The 18,056-nt window shown below is 50.9% G+C and overlaps 2 protein-coding genes across 4 annotated transcripts; one reads left to right on the top strand and one right to left on the bottom strand.

The window, feature by feature from the left end:
* Positions 1-1,542: 1,542 nt before the first annotated feature.
* Positions 1,543-2,125, top strand: LOC108164799 (ATP synthase membrane subunit DAPIT, mitochondrial). The gene is made up of 3 exons (XM_017300724.2): positions 1,543-1,649; positions 1,713-1,789; positions 1,873-2,125. Exons 2-3 carry the CDS (start codon positions 1,715-1,717, stop codon positions 1,942-1,944), a joined length of 147 nt encoding a protein of 48 aa, XP_017156213.1. The 5' UTR covers positions 1,543-1,649; positions 1,713-1,714; the 3' UTR covers positions 1,945-2,125.
* A 3,152-nt stretch (positions 2,126-5,277) lies between these two features.
* Positions 5,278-18,021, bottom strand: LOC108157033 (neurogenic protein mastermind). Of its 3 annotated transcripts, none has more exons than XM_033392562.1 (6): positions 17,357-18,021; positions 15,256-15,597; positions 14,954-15,122; positions 8,455-14,861; positions 7,454-7,558; positions 5,278-7,379 (listed from the first exon to the last, which is right to left on the bottom strand). In XM_033392562.1, the coding sequence occupies exons 2-6, from the start codon at positions 15,343-15,345 to the stop codon at positions 6,678-6,680; spliced, it is 7,473 nt and encodes a 2,490-aa protein (XP_033248453.1). In that variant the 5' UTR covers positions 15,346-15,597; positions 17,357-18,021; the 3' UTR covers positions 5,278-6,677. The 3 variants fall into 3 exon arrangements, with proteins under 3 accessions (XP_033248453.1, XP_033248460.1, XP_033248456.1); XM_033392569.1 differs by having other exon boundaries at positions 8,455-14,858; XM_033392565.1 differs by lacking the exon at positions 17,357-18,021 and adding an exon at positions 16,722-16,808.
* Positions 18,022-18,056: the final 35 nt, after the last annotated feature.

Here is an 18,056-nt window from a genome sequence, read left to right as displayed (position 1 = left end):
ACCAAATTTGGTTGCTCTGGCTCTTATAGGTTCTGAGATCCTTGAACTCATATTTTGCAATTGGCAAAACCGACCATGAAACCTGTGTGTTAGAGAGAGACAGAGCGAGAAAGAATGAAATTGTTTTCTTGATTCTGGCTATAATAATTATACGATCTGGTTGAGATCTTACATTCTAAAACATATAGTCATCCTCTACGATTCTGCGTTTTTGGTTTTATCGTATCTTTAAAAATGTGGATGCCACAGATTTTCGTCCTTTGTGGGGGCGGAAGTGGGCGGGGCGAAGTTTTGAAATATTTTTGTAGCAGTGACATATCACAGAAGTCTGGATCCAAAACATCGTTGCTCTAGCTCTTATAGTCTTTGAGCACTAGGCGCTGAAGGGGACGGACAGACGGACGGACGGACAGACGGACAGACAGACAGGGCTCAATCGACTCGGCTATTGATGCTGATCAAGAATATATATACTTTATGGGGTCGGAAACGATTCCTTCTGGACGTTACACACATCCACTTTTACCACAAATCTAATATACCCCAATACTCATTTTGAGTATCGGGTATAAAAATATTGAGGAATTGAATGAAAATACAAAGAGAGACCAACAAATAAATAAAGAGAGAAATTATCAGCGACAGTACTAGGTTCTGGAGTGAAGCTTACTCCTGTAAAAATTCTGGTGAGAACCGCAGATTGGCAATTACTAGTTTTTATTTATATCTACAGGTATGGCTTGCGACGACTTGGAAAATGCTGTTTTGACCGTTTTTTTTTTAATTTTCATCTATTTTTTGTTTTCTTCAAGTTAGAAACTGCTTTTTTTTTTGGGAATATTTTGTAGTTTTGGTACGATATTTTCAGTGCAATATTTTTGTCGACGACTTTATCACAAATCCATATTTCTAGAATATCTGGATTGTAAGTGCTTACCAAGGGTTTTTTTTGTCATCGGTATATATTTCGGTCTATTTCTGAAATTTCGGTCTATTTCTGTAAGTTTTATCGCTAAGTTCGAGGTCAGACTGATGTTCTTGCCACCATGTCTAGCTCACACACCTTGCAAAGTTTAAATATGGTCTCACCCTCTTCTCTAATGCACCAATGTAGGAACCAAATATAAATGCTATTTAGAGCCATGTCCCAGGCCACATCGAATACTAATTCGTGATCAGCATCGAATTCCTGATCGTTTGCCATCAAAATCTCAATTTTTTTCAAAAATGGAAAAAAGGCATGTCAAAAAGTGTTTCCACGGAGGTATTTTTGCGGGTCGGACGGTCACATTGCTGTTCTCTCCTGCAACGAAAAAATGAGTCGTAATTTTTAGTGGGCCATTCGAAGGGGTATGGTCAACAGGCAAAAAAAGATAACCCAAATGGCAAGGTTCACAGGAGCCTCACCTCGCTGTTTGTCTTCAAGGTATATTGAGCAATTGGGGTGGGTATCACCTAGCATGCATTGCATTTTCTGGGCCGTTTGGCCTGTTGTCCACACCATCTTTTTCCTGCCATTATGTAGCAAATGTGTACATACCGCGTAGTTGCCATGTAACAACTTGATCAAAGTAAAATTGCATAACTCGGCGTACATTTTTTTATTGTCCCATTTTCAACAGCTCGAAATCGTGAAAAATAACCTGAAAGTGAGTAGACGATAGCAATCAATGGAAAATATAAAAAGATAACCCCATTACCTTGTTTTGCAGCAATGGCTGGTGAAGGCGAGAAACTGACCGGCATGTCGAAAATATTCAATGGCTCGACCATGAGCGGCCGCGCCAATGTGAGTACTTTTCCGCAAACATGAATATGCAGATCTATGCCGTCCAAGTGTTATGACACGCTCTTGATCTATGGTTATTGCAGGTGGCCAAGGCTACATATGCTGTGATGGGACTGGTGATTGCCTACCAGGTGCTGAAGCCCAAGAAGAAGTAGAGGGTTGCCGTTGCCTTTTTTTCTTCTCGTACCAAGTGCTTCTGCAGCCCCATCGGACCCAGGGACCGAATGCTGTGATCCGAACACCACAGATCGGGCGCCGCAGGATCGAGGCCATGTAATTTTATGTGTAGTGCAAGACCTTGAAGGAATAAATAAGTTGAAAATGTAACTCACTGAACCAAATAGCTTATGTAATGATCTATCACGACAGGAGAAGGCTAGATTGTTTCTTGATGGCAGCCGGCTGCCAAACAAATCTCAGTGTGAGAGAATAATTTAAGTGCTTACCGATATGGGGGTCTGTGCGCCTGTGGCTCACTTTGCCCATCTCCCAGGAGTTCTCTTCTATCTGTCATCTCGCTCTAATTCAGGTCATCCACTCCTTTCTAACGGAAAAAGAGGATTAATACATGTATGCACAGACTGAACCTCTTCATTGCTCTCCCTTCAGAACAACACCTTAACTTTTGCGGACTTCACTGCCAGAAGCATTCATATATGTTCCAACAACTTTTTCTGTTGTGACCAATTTATAATTTAGATAAACCTATTCACAGATTGTATTTATTCTCGTAAGCATAATTTATAGACTCTTCTGGCAACCAGTCGGATCCACCCTAATCATTCTCCTCGAATTATGTGAAGATCGAACAACCTAACAGACAGAGCACCAAACTTCTCCGAATAGATACACCGATAATTGTTCATAGCTTGCGCTCATGCACTTTTCTATAATTAAAAGATCCAAGAACTGTTGTACATCTAACGAAAAATATGGCGTTTGCTTGTGCAACCATTATTCTTACCGTCCGTCGAGAACTCCTCTCACACGAGTATCCATGCTCGTCATCGGGTTTGATGCACTATGCAACATTATCCACCAATGTTCAGATGTTTCCACCTCAATGTGGAAGTACTGTTGCCCTCTTGACCAATGCCCATGCCCCATGCTCTGTCCCTTTTCTTTATTTTATATTTTGGAAGAGAGTTTTCCTAAAGAAGTAAAATGTGGAAAACATATTGGTAAGTACAGAGTAGGTTTAAAACAGCATGTTCAACAAATTTTGTTCGTTGTTTTTTTTTGGGGTTTTTGTTTTGTTTTTAAATATTTTATTTAAAGTTTTATTTCATTTCAAACTTGCTTTAAATTTTCCTCATTCATCGGTTGAGGCTAGGGGTAAGGGCAATCGATCTGGAGCGGGCCCCAGATTTGGATCGAAATTGAAAGATCCCTCTCGTTCATTGGTTGGAGAGGTCACGGGGGGTAAGGGGGATCTGGGGCGGGCCCCAGGTTTGTTTTCTTTTTTTTTTATCGAAATTTCAGTATTGCTAAAAATTAATTTGAATGAATTGAATGTAAAAATGGTTTACATATATTTCGTATAAATATTTCATGTACTGTACTCTTCTTTTTTCTCCTATCTGCCTGCTGGCCGGGCCTATTCCTCGCCTGACTGACGTGTCCTTCGACCGTTTAGCTGTATGTTAATCAGCCCTAACGGGTTTCTTGATGCATTTAAAATATATGTTGTAGGTATAAATTAGTGTTTATATCATTTATCAATTGTATATGCTATGTAATTACCTTTTACATGTATTGTATAATAGCAAGCGTTTGCTTCGGTTTCGGTTTTCTTTCTATATCTTCCTATATTCTCCTGTTATCCACTAACTGTTTCGCTTTCCTCTTCATTTCTTTTGTTCTCTTTATGCTTCTGTTTCTTCTCGTTTTCCGTGTTATTTTAATAACTAAACTATTTGCCTGGCTTTGCAAATTCCCCGTTTTGGGGGCGGGTCGTATGTGAGTGAGTGATTGAGTGAGTGAGAGGGTGACATTCGGGTGCGTGGGAGTGAGTGACTGAGTCTGGTTGTGTGTGTGTTTGTGTGTGTGTGGACTATTTAATATACCGCTATATTCCATTGCTTTTTTCTATTGCGTTTTCTCTTTTGCGCTTTACAGCAGCAGCGCAGCACAGAAGCAGCGTAGCAAAGTGCGCAGAGCAGTCGCAGTTATTCTGCTTGATTTTTGTTTTGGTTTTTGTCTATATTTCTACTACATATTCGCATTGGGATTGTGTACTGCGGGGGCGGGCCACAGGGATCTCCCATCTCCCTCCAACGAACCCTTCTTAGTATTCGCTGAGAGCGCGTGTGGGGGGGGTGTGTGGAGGATGTGGGGTGTGCGAGCAAGAGATCTCTGCGGCTCTCCCACCGTCGTCGTCGCCCTGGGATGTGTGCGATTATAATCGTTATAATTACTGTTGTACGAGCAAGAGTATGTTTGAATTTGTATGAGTGTATGTGTGTGGGGATCCTGTTTTCATTAAAATTGGAACCGTTTTTGCTTCTATATATAATATATATATACTCGTATTCTTGTATATGCATGCGTATGTGTTTTGTGTGTGTGTGTGTGTGTGTGTGTGTGTGTGTGTGTGTGTGTGTGTGAGTGTATCGTTAATGCCCATACATAGATCATATCATATCATATCCTTGTTAAGTTACAGTTACATAATGAATTACACATTTATATAAATTGTTTAAATTTCATTCTCGCTACGTCACTCTCGTACAGCATACATTACTTTTAATTCTCTCATTTACGTGACTGCGCCCTTGAGCATAAAACGTTCGTTTCGTTCTTCATTTCGATTACAGTTCTTTCCGATTGCTGACTGGCGATGTCTGGCAGGTCTGGCTGCGATAGGGGGTGGTGGCGGCGTTGCCACCCATGTGCGATTTGCGCTGAACACTTTCAATTTAAAGCCTGGGATACCGGGGGATACGGATACCGTTATTCGTTTAGCAGTGCTGCCATATTGACGGGGTGGCGGGGGAACTTGTATAACGATAATGATCGGGATCAGGAATTACTCATATGTCTGTATAATGCTACATATATAATGCCTGTTATTGCTGTTTTGTTATTGTTTCTGGTTTCTGTTATCGGTTTTCGGTTTTTGTTTTTGTTCATACAGATTTCTATAATGTATTTTGTTTGCTTTTACTTGTTTAAACTTATTTTTGCGCTTAATCAAACTTAAAAGCTTGCCTGCTTTTCATTTGTCTCTCTCTCTCTCTTCGTTTCTCTATATATTCTCTATATGTGTATGTAGGTATCATCTCGTGCTCGCTTTCTCGTCACTTTCTTCGTTCTTCGTTCCTCGCTCATTCTTTCAGATGTGATTTGTATAGAGTAGATAGAGCCCCGGGTTACGTTTTGTATATATGTATATATATATATATATAATGTATTATATTGTAGCATAAACATAAATTAGAATTATTAGTGGATTTTTTGTGTGTTGCAAAAAAATTAAACAATATTTATGTATATGTATTATGTATTTATGTATAAAGAAATTAAAGCATACGCAGTGCCAAATGTTCAGTTTTTTGTTGGTTTTTGTTTTTCTTGGGGATTTAGTTGGGGGGGAAGAGCATTGACGGGTGGGCCGGGGCGGGGCGGGGCGTTGCGGGAGAGAGACTCTACTACAAAAAAATAATAAGTATATAAACGTAAAAGTAATATTATGTAAGTTTGTTTGACAAAAAATACACTCCGCTATTTATGTAAGTATGTTTTTATATGAGTTCGTGTTCGTGTGTTTGTGTGTGTCTGTGTAATGTATGCGTTTTGTGTGTGTGTGTGTATGTGTGTGTGTTTTGTTTAATAAGTAATTCTCTTGCGATTTCTCCATTTTCTATTGCTCCTTCGGGCTCCTGTTCTCCTGTTGCTGCTGCTTCCGTTTTCATCTGTTGCGGCGGTGACGGTGTGGCGGTGTTGCGGAGAGGGGCAGGGCTGCTTATGGGGATGGGGTACCTATCTCTTACTATCTCTGATTTGCATTTTCCGTCATCGTTCCGCCTCCCTTCCCTGAGGACCTGCCAACAATCATCAAATCAACATCTGCTGCCGATCCTCCTGCCGATGGCTCCTCCTCGCTAAACGCCATTTATGCTTTATTCCTGCTCTAATTTTCTTAAGGGTTTGTGTTTTGTGTGTCTCCTCTTCGCTGTTGCTAAATTTCCCTTTGAACGCTTTTCTCTCACTTTGCGTTTGCATTTCTCCCCTTTCTCATTTACTGAGGGTTTTCTTACCGAGTACTGTTTTGTTTTGTTTTCCTTTCTCTCGATTGCTTTCTTCTCTGGCGGTTTACTTTTACCGTCTTATTCTTGGCAGCTCTGTTTCTCTTGTTAGCTTTTTTAGGTCTCTACTCGTCTCTCGCTCTCGCTCTTCGTCGCTTCTGCTCCCGCGTCTGCTTTCCCTTTATTCTCTCACATTTTCTCTTACGCTTGCGCTAGTATCTCTTTTAGTTTGTGTTATTAACTTTCGATTTCGATAGCTTTCTGGCTTCTGCCTGCTGCCTCCTTCTTCACTTTTTACTTTTACTTTTACTTTTACTTTTTGCTTAACGTTTATTTTTATGGATAAGTAAATATTTCTCCTCTCTGCTTTCGCTTCCAACAGTTCCTACATTCGTTATCGTTATCGTTCCTTTACTTTGCTTTGCTTTCCTTTCCTTGATTTGCTTTTCTTGATCTCCTTCGATGCGCATTCCTTCCACTATTCCCCGTTTCCTCTATGCCTGTATGCACGTTTGTGTGTGTGTATTTTCTTCTATTGTAGGTGGGGGACTGTGATTGTGGCTGTGGCTGGGGTCCGCTGGAGTGGTATTGAGTGTGGTCGTGGGCATGATCGTGGGCGTGGGCGAAGGATTCTGCCCCACTCAGTTGGCGTGCCACTCCCCGCGATTGGCCCCACCGCCGGAGCCGGCCGCATTGTTGGCATAATAGGGTTTGCTCAGCTGCGCCGCCGCCGAGCCGACCGCGGAGCCGGTTGAGCCGCCGCCCACCGCTCCTCCTGGTCCCCCATTGCCACCGCCACCGCCGTTACCGCCCGGCGGTCCAACTGGGGCATTGCCATTGCCACCGGCACTGGTTGGCGCTGCCACTCCTCCATTGCCGCCGGTCACCTGCCGCATGTTTTGGGCGCGCTGCGCTGCTGCTGCCGCCTGATCCCGCTGCTGCTGTTGCTGCTGTTGCTGCTGCTGTTGGGGATGCTGTTGCGGATAGTTGTTGGGTCGCTGAATGGGCGTGGGGTACCGACCTTGGTTGCCACTACTCTGTCCAACGCTGCCAACACCGTTTCCACCACCATTGCCACCTCCACTGCCGTTGCCGCCAACCACCTGAGAGCCACCGCCACCGTTTCCGCTGCCACTGCCCACGGCACCGCTGCCACGTCCGCCCAGGGCGTTCATGTTGGGTCCGTTGCCGCCATTACCGCCCTGCTGCTGGCGCTGCTGTTGCTGCTGAGATTGTTGCTGCTGCTGCTGCTGTTGTTGTTGTTGTTGTTGTTGCTGCTGCTGCTGCTGTTGTTGTTGCTGCTGTTGCTGCTGCTGCTGCAGCACCTGGTTTTGCAGATCCCACTGTATGAAGAGAAGAGAAGAGAGGAAGAGAGAGAGTGAGCATCATTCTGGTTAGTGGAGGAAGCAACACTTACAGCGCCGTAGTTCTTGTGGTGCGGTGGACTTGGCTGCGACTGGACCTGTTTGGCCAGGCCGAGACTCATGTCAGCGCTGAGTGGACTCTTCAACTGTCGGCCCATCTGCAGGGGGAGGACAAGAGACACAGTTTGGTGGGCGGTTATTTAGGAGGCAGATAGATTAGCGATTAAAGACTATATCTTTTTATACCCGATACTCAAAATGAGATTTGTGGTAAATATGGATGTGTGTAACGTCCAGAAGGAAGCGTTTCCGACCCCATAAAGTATATATATTCTTGATCAGCATCAATAGTCGAGTCGATTGAGCCATGTCTGTCTGTCCGTCCCAATGAGCGCCTAGTGCTCAGAGACTATAAGAGCTAGAGCAACGACTTCCGTGTATCCAGACTTCCGTGATATGTCACTGTTATAAGTATATTTCAAAACTTCGCCCCGCCCCCACAAAGGACGAAAATCTGTGGCATCCACGATTTTAAAGATACGAGAACACCAAAAAAGAATAATACTATATCTTTTAGGGTGCAGAATCTGCACCAGATCGTATTATTATTATAGCCATAGTGAAGAAAACAATTTGATTTTCTCTCGCTGTCTCTCTCTCTCTGACACACACGTTTCATGGTCGGCTTTGCCTATCGCAAAAAGTGAGCGCCTAGATTTCAGAGACTATAAGAGCTAGAGCAACCAAATTTGGTATCCACACTCCCGTGATATTGAACTTGCACAAGTGCATTTCAAAATTTCGCCCCACCTACCGCAAAGAACAATATTCTGTGTCATCCACAGATCCCAGAGACTATTAAAGCTAGAGCAATCAGACTTGGTATAGTTGGCTGATAATTCGATGAAGGATTTTTCTTGATTGTAGATTCTTGATTGGTGCTTGAACTGTGCGGATCGGATTTGATGGATAAGTGTTGTAATGAACGTGCACACATTTAGGTGATTCTCTTTCTACGCCGCCATCTGACTGCGTCGCTAGCTGTAGTCCTTACCGAGTCCTGCATATGGCCCTGTCCCTGGCTGCTCTTCAGGTAGGCCGCTCCAGGCGTGGGTCCTCCTCGGTACTGATTGATACTGGCCGTCAGCAAGGGGGAGTTCATGAACTGCGTGTTGAAATTGCCCATCGTGTGCTGTGACTGGGGACCGCCTGGCGGCCCATTGGAGCCGGGTGGTCCGCCCTGATGGCCCCCGTACATGCCGGCGGCTGTGGCCAGGCCGTAGCTCTGCGCACCTCCGTTGCCCTGCGGCGGGGGTCCACCATAGAACTGGGGGCCACTGGGACCGCCTGGCGCCGAATTCGAGTAGTAGCTGTTGGACTGGAGCTGATGGGCGCCCGGCGGGGGTCCGCCCTGGCCCGGATGCTGGGGCGGAGGGCCGGGATAAAGATTCATATACTGCTGGGTGGTGGCATAGGGGCCGGGGCCACCGCCGCTGCCCGCCGACTTGGAGCCTATGGCCCCGATGGGCTGCTGGCTGGATTGAGGCGGCTTGGCTGCTCCCGAGGACATCATGGAGTTGCTGTTAGATGAGATGATGGCCACCGCGGCGTTCGGATTGCTCAGCTGCTGCGAGTTGGGCTGACCGAAGGGGCCGACCGTTGGGCCGCCGGGTCCGCCGCCCAGACGGAACTGCGACGACAGATTGGAGTACATGTCGGGTGTGGCCGCCGTCTGGGGCATGTTGCCGCCATGGGCCGTCTGCATGGCGTACGCATTGACGTTGAAGGGGCCACCGGCTGCCGCCGCCGCCGCCGCTGCTGCCGCATAGTGGCCCGGGAAGCTGTGTGCGGCCGCTGCCGCCGAATAGGCGGGCGAGCGGCTCGAATGATCGAGCGAATGGAATGGAGCATACAGATTGCCGCCCTGCGACGGTGGCGGCGGCGGTGGCATCTGCGACGAATTGAACACCACGGCCGGCGGGCTGGGAATCGTTGGAATGCCGCCGACACCGAACTGCGGCGACGCCTGGTAGAACGGTTGCTGCTGTTGCTGCTGGTGCTGCTGATGCTGCGAGTGTTGCTGCTGGGAGTGCTGCTGCTGTTGGCTGGGGGGCGGAGACATGCCCAGGTACTTCTGCTGCTTGGCCTTCTGATGCTGCTGCTGCTGTTGCTGGGGACTGGGATAGTCCTCCTGCTGGAACTGCTGGTCCAAGGAGCCGCCATCGAAGGGCGATCCATGACCCCCATAGCCATGCACACCGGGAACGGGCCCCGGCGAGGACAGCGCATGGTGCTGATGGTGCTGGGCCTGCTGCTGCTGGTGGTGGTGGCTCTGCATGTGCACCGCTGAGACCGCATAATGGGGCATCTGCTGCTGGTGCTGCTGGGAGGCAGCCACCGCCGCGGCCACAAACGAGGCGGCACTCATGTGGCTGCTGCCATCGTCGCCCCCCTGGGGCTGCAGCACAGATTGTTGCTGCTGCACCGCCTGCTGCTGTTGCTGCTGCTGGACCTGCTGCTGCTGCTGGACCTGCTGCTGTTGCACCTGCTGCTGCTGCTGGACCTGTAGCGGCTGTTGCTGGACGAGCGACTGCTGCTGCTGCTGTTGCTGCTGCTGGGCCATGGCCTGCTGCTGCTGCTGGCCTAAGGGCAGGGCCTGCTGTTGCTGTTGCACCTGCACCTGCGAGGGCGATGGCCCGTCCGACATCGGTGTGGCCGACTCCCACACCTTTTTCACGCTGGCTATCTTCATATTGAGATCGGCCGTTGAATTATTTTGCTGCTGCTGCTGCTGCTGCTGTTGTGCCGCCTGCTGCTGTTGTTGCTGCTGGTGGTGCTGATGCTGCTGGCTGGCGGAGGCCTTGTCCATGGTATCCACCTTAAGGGGCGAGGGATCATCTCCGAAGGTGAAGCCTAGCTTCATGTCCTGCGCCTCCTCGCCGGCTCCCGTGGCGGACTTGCCGCCGAAGCTCATCTGGGACAAGGCACTGGAAAGGCTGTCCACCGTGGAGTCTCCCGAGAGCTGGCTGTTGGGCTTAATGACCACAGCCGCTGCAACCGCCTGCTGCTGCTGCTGCTGCACCTGCTGCTGCTGCACCTGCTGCTGCTGCACCTGCTGCTGCTTGTACGTTGAGTTCTCAAAGATGATCGTGTTGACGGGGGCACCGTCGATCAGGAGCGTAGCTCCCTGGCCACCGGGCACTGTACCCGGAGCAGAACCGGGACCCACTCCCAGGCTGACGGCCACCAGTGGCGATTTCTCGCCGATGGCTGCCAGCTTGATGACCTTCTCGCTGCTGCCGCACGGACCGCCGATGACAGAGACGGATGAGGGGTCGCCGCCGGCCTTTTTCTTTTCGAGCAGATCGGCTGAGCAGCCCAGCGATGAGGGGACGCCGCCTGTCGCGACGCCGCTGGTCAGGGCCGTGGGCGCTCCTCCTGCCGCGGTGGCAGCCAGTCCGGGAGGTATGCGCGCTGGCGAATCCTTTTGCGCCTCCTCCTTGACCAGGGCAGTGTGCTGGCTGTGGCTGTGACTGTGGCTGGGGGCTGAAGTGGCAGTCTTGCAGTCCTTCTCCTCGCCTACGGCTCCGCAGGCCTCCTTCTCGTCCTTGGCCATGTGCTTGCTCTTGTCCGCCAGATCCGCCTCCGAATCTGAGCTGCGCTTGCCGTACTCCTCGTAGCCGAGTCGTCCGTACGCGCGCCCAGCACCTCCGGCATTGCCGGCCGATCCGGTGCCGGATCCTGCGGCTACCGGACGGCGATACCCAGGCGCTGAGACGGCACCACCACCGCTGCTAAGTCCACCGCGTCCACGTCGTGAGGGCTCTCCCCGTGGCGAGAAGCCGGCCTTGTTGGCCGACGGCTGTCCCGCTGGATCCTCCGGACGTCGACGTGCTGCGCCAGTACCACCTCCACCTCCTCCTCCTCCGCCACCTCCACTGCTGTAGCAGTCTTCATCCACATCCTCCGAGTGCTCCGATTGCTCGCCGCCGCTGCCGTAGTAGCGTCTGCCAGCTGCACCGCTGCTGCGGCTGCCCCAGTCGCTGCCGCTCCTATTTCCGCCACGATAGCTGCCACTTCCGACCGATGCTGCTTGTGCTCCGCCTCCTCCAGCGCTGGCCGCATAGCTGCGTGTACCGCCGCCTCGACCTCCAACAGATCCGCCGCCACCTCCTCCTCCTCTGGCACTGGGGCGCTTGCCGGCGGCGGCGCTGGGATGCGCCTTGTCCTCATCTTGCTGCTGCTTGCTGCCAGACGCCGCCTGCTGCTGCTGATACTTGGCCTTGTCGCCATCGCCATCGGGCTTCTCCTCTGACTTGTCATCGGACTTGTCCAGCGGCTCCACGCTGCGGCGCAGGATCTGCGTGGGCATGATCTCTGCAGGTGCGGGCTTGTGCAGCGATGGAGAGGCAGGCAGCAGTTGCTTCTGCTGCTGGCCGCCAACGGCACCAGGGGCCATGGCCTCTTCGCTGAGGCTGGGCTGACGGGCCGGACGCTGCAGGATCTTAATCTGCACGGACGAGTCGTGGCTGTGGGTGGAGGAGAAGCTCTCGTCGCGATGCCTGTGGTGCACCTTCTGCTCGGCATCGGTCTGCTCGGCCCAGGAGGAGCACGAGCCCAGGCTCAGGATGGCGCACTCCTCGCCGCCGGTCGACGACGAGACGCTGGTTTTGCGATGCGAATTCTCCGAAATGCTCCGCGGCAATGACTGCACCTGACTCCTGTACTCCTGCTGTCCCCGGGTGAACCGCTGCTGCTGCTGCTCGATGGTCAGTGCATCCTGCTCCTCTCGGGCACTGGAGCTGTCGTGACGATTGCGTCCGTAGCCCCCACCAGCGGCTCCTCCTCCTCCTCCACCGGAGGCACCGCGTTGAGCGTAGCCCCCACGTCCCCCTCCACCGCTTGCCACGGTACCAGCGGCCGCTCCTCCTCCGCTGGCCGATCCCACGCCACCCTTCTGCAGGTAGCGCGAATTGCTATCGAAAGCACTGCTGGCCGAGGCGCTCTTCTCCAAGCGTGGCTGCTGCTGCTGCTGCTGGGCCTGCTGTTGTTGTTGCTGCTGGCGCTGGAAACGTGGTGGTAAATTCGATTGAAAGTGGGTAAGGAACACGCCCTTCTGGCCGTATTCACCGCCAGCTGGCGAGCCAGAACCTGACACGCCGCCGCCGCCACCGCCAGTTGTCACGGGACTCACACCGCTGCCCAGGCTGGAGATGCTGCCGCGTGGGCGACGATGCTGGCCTCCGCCCTCATCCTCACTGACATTGCCCAGCGGTGCGGAAAGGGATTGCGCTTCATTCGAGGAGACAGAGCCCGAGGACGAGGCGGGTCCCTCGCCGGCCAGAGCCGCCGCTGCTGCCTTCTTGCTGTTCATTTTCATTTCGAGCTCCTGCAGCTTTTTGGCCGCCGCCTGTTTCCGCTCCATTTCGCGACGCTCCTCCTCTTCCTTGCGCTGCTTTACTCGCTCATAGACACTGGCGTCCAGGGCAATGCCACCGGCCACTGGTGCCCCAACATTACCAGAACTGCCACGATGTCCGTTCTGTTGGCGCATGTCTTGCTGCTGCTGCTGCGATTGTTGCTGCTGCTGCTGCTGCTGGTCCATGCACCCTTCTGGAAGGGACTCGCGCTCGCTGCTATCCTTGCCACGCTGCCAGCTGGATACGGAGGAGGGTGCCATCTTGCCAGCCAATACTGAGGAGGCAGCTGTGGAGGCTTGCGTCTGGGAATGGCCCTGCTGCTGGTGCTGCTGCTGTTTGCCAGAGCCGCCGCCATGGAGATGATCCTCTGGGGGGGATTCGTCGTCCGAGAATGTCAACTTCTTGGTATAATCAATATCATCCTGCTTTGTCCAGCTGTCGTCCTTGGCTATCGCATTCAAGCGCTCCAGATCCTCCTCGCGGATAATGGGGCGCTGCATTTGGGCCACTTCCGGCTCCACCACATAGTCCTTCTCCTTGCGTCCGCCACCGTTCGCCTGCTGCTGCGCCTGCTGCTGTTGGGGTGGCGTCGCAGTGCCCATGCCCTGTGGGGGCGAGGCAGAGGCCGCAGGACGCTTCGGTATAGCGCTGGCGGCACGAAAACCGCCAACGGCCGGGGAAGCGGCCCGTCCCCCAAGGATGCCGTTCTGGTAGTGGGTGGGCAGACCCGATTCGGAGCCGCCCGCAAGAATGGAGGCCACCGTGGTGGCCATGGATCCGCCGACACCCATGCCCAGGCCGCCGGCAACCACCGCCGATGTGGGCATTGGGGCACCGCTGCGCATGAACGAGGGCATAAGTGAAAGTATGGGCAGGGGAACGGCTCCTCCGTTCCCTGATCCGCCGCCGCCACCCCCGCCGCCAGGTGTACCGCCGCCGCCGTTGCCGGCGATCAGATGGTGGCCCTGGCCCTGTTGGCCCATCGCCAGGTCCGAGTTGGCCGCCGCCGCCGCTGCGGCAGCCGCAGCACTCTTGGCCGCCTTCTCCTGCTGCTGCAGCCAGGTGGCCGTATCGTTCTGTGGTCGCAGGCTCATCTCGCCCAGATCCATGCCACCAGCGCCACCGCCGACGTCGTCGTTGCCATCTCTGTAGTCGCGATGCGAGTGGTGAGATCCCCCGCCATACTGACGTCCCTGTCCCTGGCCCTGGTGGTAGTCCCGATGGTGCGACGACTGTTGATGCTGCTGCTGGTGCTGGTGCTGGTGCTGGTGCTGCTGCTGATGATGGTGAGAGTGATGCGAGTGATGATGGTTCTGCTGGATTGAGCTCGAGTGATGCGCCTGGTTCTGGTAGTGTCCCTTGCCCGACTGCGCTCCCCCCAATCCGGAACCGGCACCGCTCGATCCGCCGCCACCGCTTCCGCCGCTGCCAACTGTGCCGTCCAGTGTGGGGAACTCGTATTGGAATTGCGGACTCTGGTAGTGGGGCACCACCTGCTGCTGCTGCTGCGAATGATGCTGGGGCTGGCGACCAAAGTGCTGGCCCCTCTCGTGTCCTGTGGTTATGGCAGACCATGACTTGGGTGAGTTGAGCGAATGGCCACCGCCGGCTGCTGATCCTCCTCCTCCGCTGCCCCCCGGTCCGCCTGCCGAGTTATTGATGAGCTTGTAGTTTTTGTTGCTATTAGCGGGGCCACCGCCACCGCCGCCGCCGCTGTGAGTGTGGCTATGTCCAGAGGAGGCACTGTTGTTGCCGCCCCCGGAGGAGACGTTATTGTTGCTGTTGCTAGTGCTACTATTGCTGCTGCCGAATTTATTGCCGGCGTTGCTCGTTGAGACGTTGTTGTTGTGGTGGTGGTGATGCTGCTGCTGTTGCTGCTGCAGTTGCTGTGAACCTCCTCCTACGCCAGGTGTTGTTGAGGCTCCACCGCCTCCTGTTGCTCCTCCACCGCCGTTACCGGCAGCGCCTGCTCCTCCTCCTCCGCTGTGGGCAGTGGTGTTGTTGTGGCTATTATTAGATCCTCCTGCTGAGCCTGATCCTGCTGTTATTTAAGAGGGGATATACATATAGGATATATAGAGAGTACTCTTCTGTTGATGCTGCTTCTGCTGCTGCTGCTGTCGCTCAACTCACCTTCGACTGAGACTAGGAAATTATTGTTGCTGCTGCTGGTGTTGGTCTCGGCCTTCAGGGATGGCAGATTGGCTGGTGGTCGCCTAGCGGACGGCACTTTTCCCAAGATTTGCATACCATGTTTACGAGGCACTTGATTCTTCTGTGCTGATGGTTCACTTGATTCACCCTGCGCAAGGCGGAGGGAGAGGAAGTCAAGGAATCAGCAAACAGTAAATATATATATGTATGTATGTATATACATATATGGGGACTATAGAGGGACATTTATGCATATCGATATGTATATGATTTGTACTTACACGACTATTCTTGTACATGCGATTTATATCCAACGCTGTGAATTTGGGCTTGGCATTTCGCTCTCCCCTACTTCCCCCCAGTGTACTCATGCTGCCAATAGATCCTCATTAGCGTTAGCTTCCTTGACGCCGCCGCCGCGTTCCTCGCTCTCTCAATGCGCTGGATTTGGATCTCAATGTGGATGTTGATGTGGATTTATCGCTCTCCTTTGTCGTTGTTGTTGCTTGTGCTTGTGCTCGCACTCTCGTTCTCTCTCTCAATATATATGTATATCTCCCTTTCTGTCTTACCTTTGGGGATCGTTGATTGGGCAATCTTCTTGCTTCAGTCTTTCTGGTGAGCTGCAAGAGACAGACAGAGAGAGAGAGGGAGAACGAAAAAGGGAGAGTGTTAGGCCACAATTTGTTTACTGCAATTTTTCCATTGTTGCTTTTGTTTTGGTGGACAAACCATTCTCTTTACACCCACCCACCCCCAACACTCTCAGGCAATGCATTGCATTCACTGATGCCGAGATGCCACCCTCTCGCACCTCTTCAAACCAACTAATGTTTGGTGTGAGCAGGCTAGCGCCAGTTCCATTAAAAGAACAAGCAAACGAGTCTGCCGAAGGCATGGCGGCAGGCAGAGCGGGACGGCTGTATGCAGTGCTCTCTTTGATTGCTACCCACACAAACGCACACACAGCCAGAACACAGCACAGCAGCACACTGAGCCGAAGCGGCAACGCATTGGAAAGAAGTATTTGCGGTGGCGTCTTGTAATAATTGGTGGCTAGAGGAGTGGGGGTGCGGGGAACGAGCGAACAATGGCTGACAACAAATACAACAACAGCAATACAAGTTCTCTCCAAAGCCAACAATAGGCAAATATAAAAAGTGGCAAACATTTGTAGTGTAAGCAATTTTTAGTTTGGTTTCTTTTGTGCGGCGTGGCCCGGCGGGAACAGGCGGGGGGGGTGTACATATGTGCATACGAAACAATAAAATGCTTGGCAACAATTCTTTTTCCTTTTTGTAATAACAACAACCATTCATAAGCGGACACACTAATACACGCGCGCACACAAAACACACACACACACTAACACACGCGTTCACATACACGTACACAAAAACGCAGCGATAGAGTGAGACGAGTACGACGCTGAGGATGGCTTTGTTAGTTATTATTTAATCGCTGTATGCGGTTCTTTTTTGTTTTATTTTTCACTTGGATATTTTAGTTACACTTTCCTACGCAAACGATCAGGAAAAAAAAGTTTTAAAACTCATTCTAAAAAGTACCGTATAAATACGGCACTTACACAGACACAGCACTTGGCGTTTGGTTTGTTAGACCGAAAGAGGGAGGGTTGGAAAGTAGAAATTAAATGCAGAAAAAGTGTTTGTTCTCCCTTAATTTTTTACTTTTGCAGACAATTAAGCCAATATTTATTACGTATTTATCAAGCTCCCTAATTTACTTTTGTTTAAAATGTTTCAGTTTGCTTTCCACCATCCAACATGAAGTTTGCCGCTGCTTCTTCTTCCGTGTGCTTCTTCCTCTTCAGTTTCACACAGCTACACATTTCGCATGTATTGCGTGCGTGTGGTCAGCGTTGCCACACCGCCTCAGAAAATCGAACCAGATTGACAGCCTCATATAATGTGAGTGGCGTGCAACTCTACACCTGGCAAATTAATAAATTATTTGATAGTAACGCTTCTGACGCACCTTAATTTAGTTTGCAAATTGCTCACAAATTACTCAAGTGTCATACACAGCATGTTCAAGAGAATCAATACGGCGTAAACCTGCGGCACCGCCGACTACTGCAACGGCGGATAACCCTGTGGGAGAGAGCGAGATAACAGGAGAATATTGCTGCTTTGTCGCATAATATATTCAATAAAACGTCTGCACATATTTGTTTTTCCCACACCTTTAATGCGTATTTGACCGAAAACATGAGAGGAGGATGGACTCCAAAGAATTTCGCCGACGAGCTGACAACCATATTTTCAGGGTTTTCAGCCCGTGCGAAAATTGACAGCAGCAATAAAACGCATACGCGTACGCGAGTATGAGAGAACGAGGCAGTTGGCACATAGAGCTTACCCTTTTACACGCAGCGCACACACTGCAAACACAGTTCGTTGCTCCTTGGCTCCTTTTTTTGCACTCTTTCTGGCGCTTACTCAGCCCCAGCCGTGTTGGTTGCACAAAAAAAAATGAAAACAACGAAACGAAATGCTTTGCAGTGCAAACACGTTTCGCTGAACGCCTTTGTTTAATGCACAAAACGCGCCAGGCGGCTAGCGTTGACAAATGTTCGATTCTATTTGGATTTGGTTTAGTCAAATTTGTGTTTCTTCTCGGCTTCGTTTCGATATGTCCCTCTTCGTCGCACGTTCGCTGTGTTGCGCTGGCTGTGGACTGGCTTTGTCAGCGCACTCACTCTCTCTTTCGCTCTTTTGCTCCCCCTTCTGTTCGGCAATGGGTCGCTGTCGCTTTTTTGCAAGTGTATGGATGGGGAAAATGGTATCGGATCAGAGGAGGCCCAAAGTGTTCGGGATACTCGTTTGAATCACTTTTCTTATGCTTATTTATTGGTGTTTCAGCACACACGCACGCACGCTCTATTAATTGGCGCCTGATTGCACTAGGCTGCGTTTCAATTAAACTTTGATTATTTATGTTGCGTTCTTTTCACGTAATACGTAATTGTCCATTAGTTTTAAATCGTATGTATTATTTTTTTGCCATTTTGCGGCGGGCGTTGCCATACCATAAATGACTGCTGCATGAACTATCGATT

Source organism: Drosophila miranda, chromosome XL (assembly GCF_003369915.1).
Source record: "Drosophila miranda strain MSH22 chromosome XL, D.miranda_PacBio2.1, whole genome shotgun sequence".
Classification (NCBI taxonomy): Eukaryota; Metazoa; Arthropoda; class Insecta; order Diptera; family Drosophilidae; genus Drosophila; species Drosophila miranda.
The sequence above is the reverse complement of the archived record's forward strand: the minus strand, read 5'-3'. Positions and strand labels throughout refer to the sequence as shown.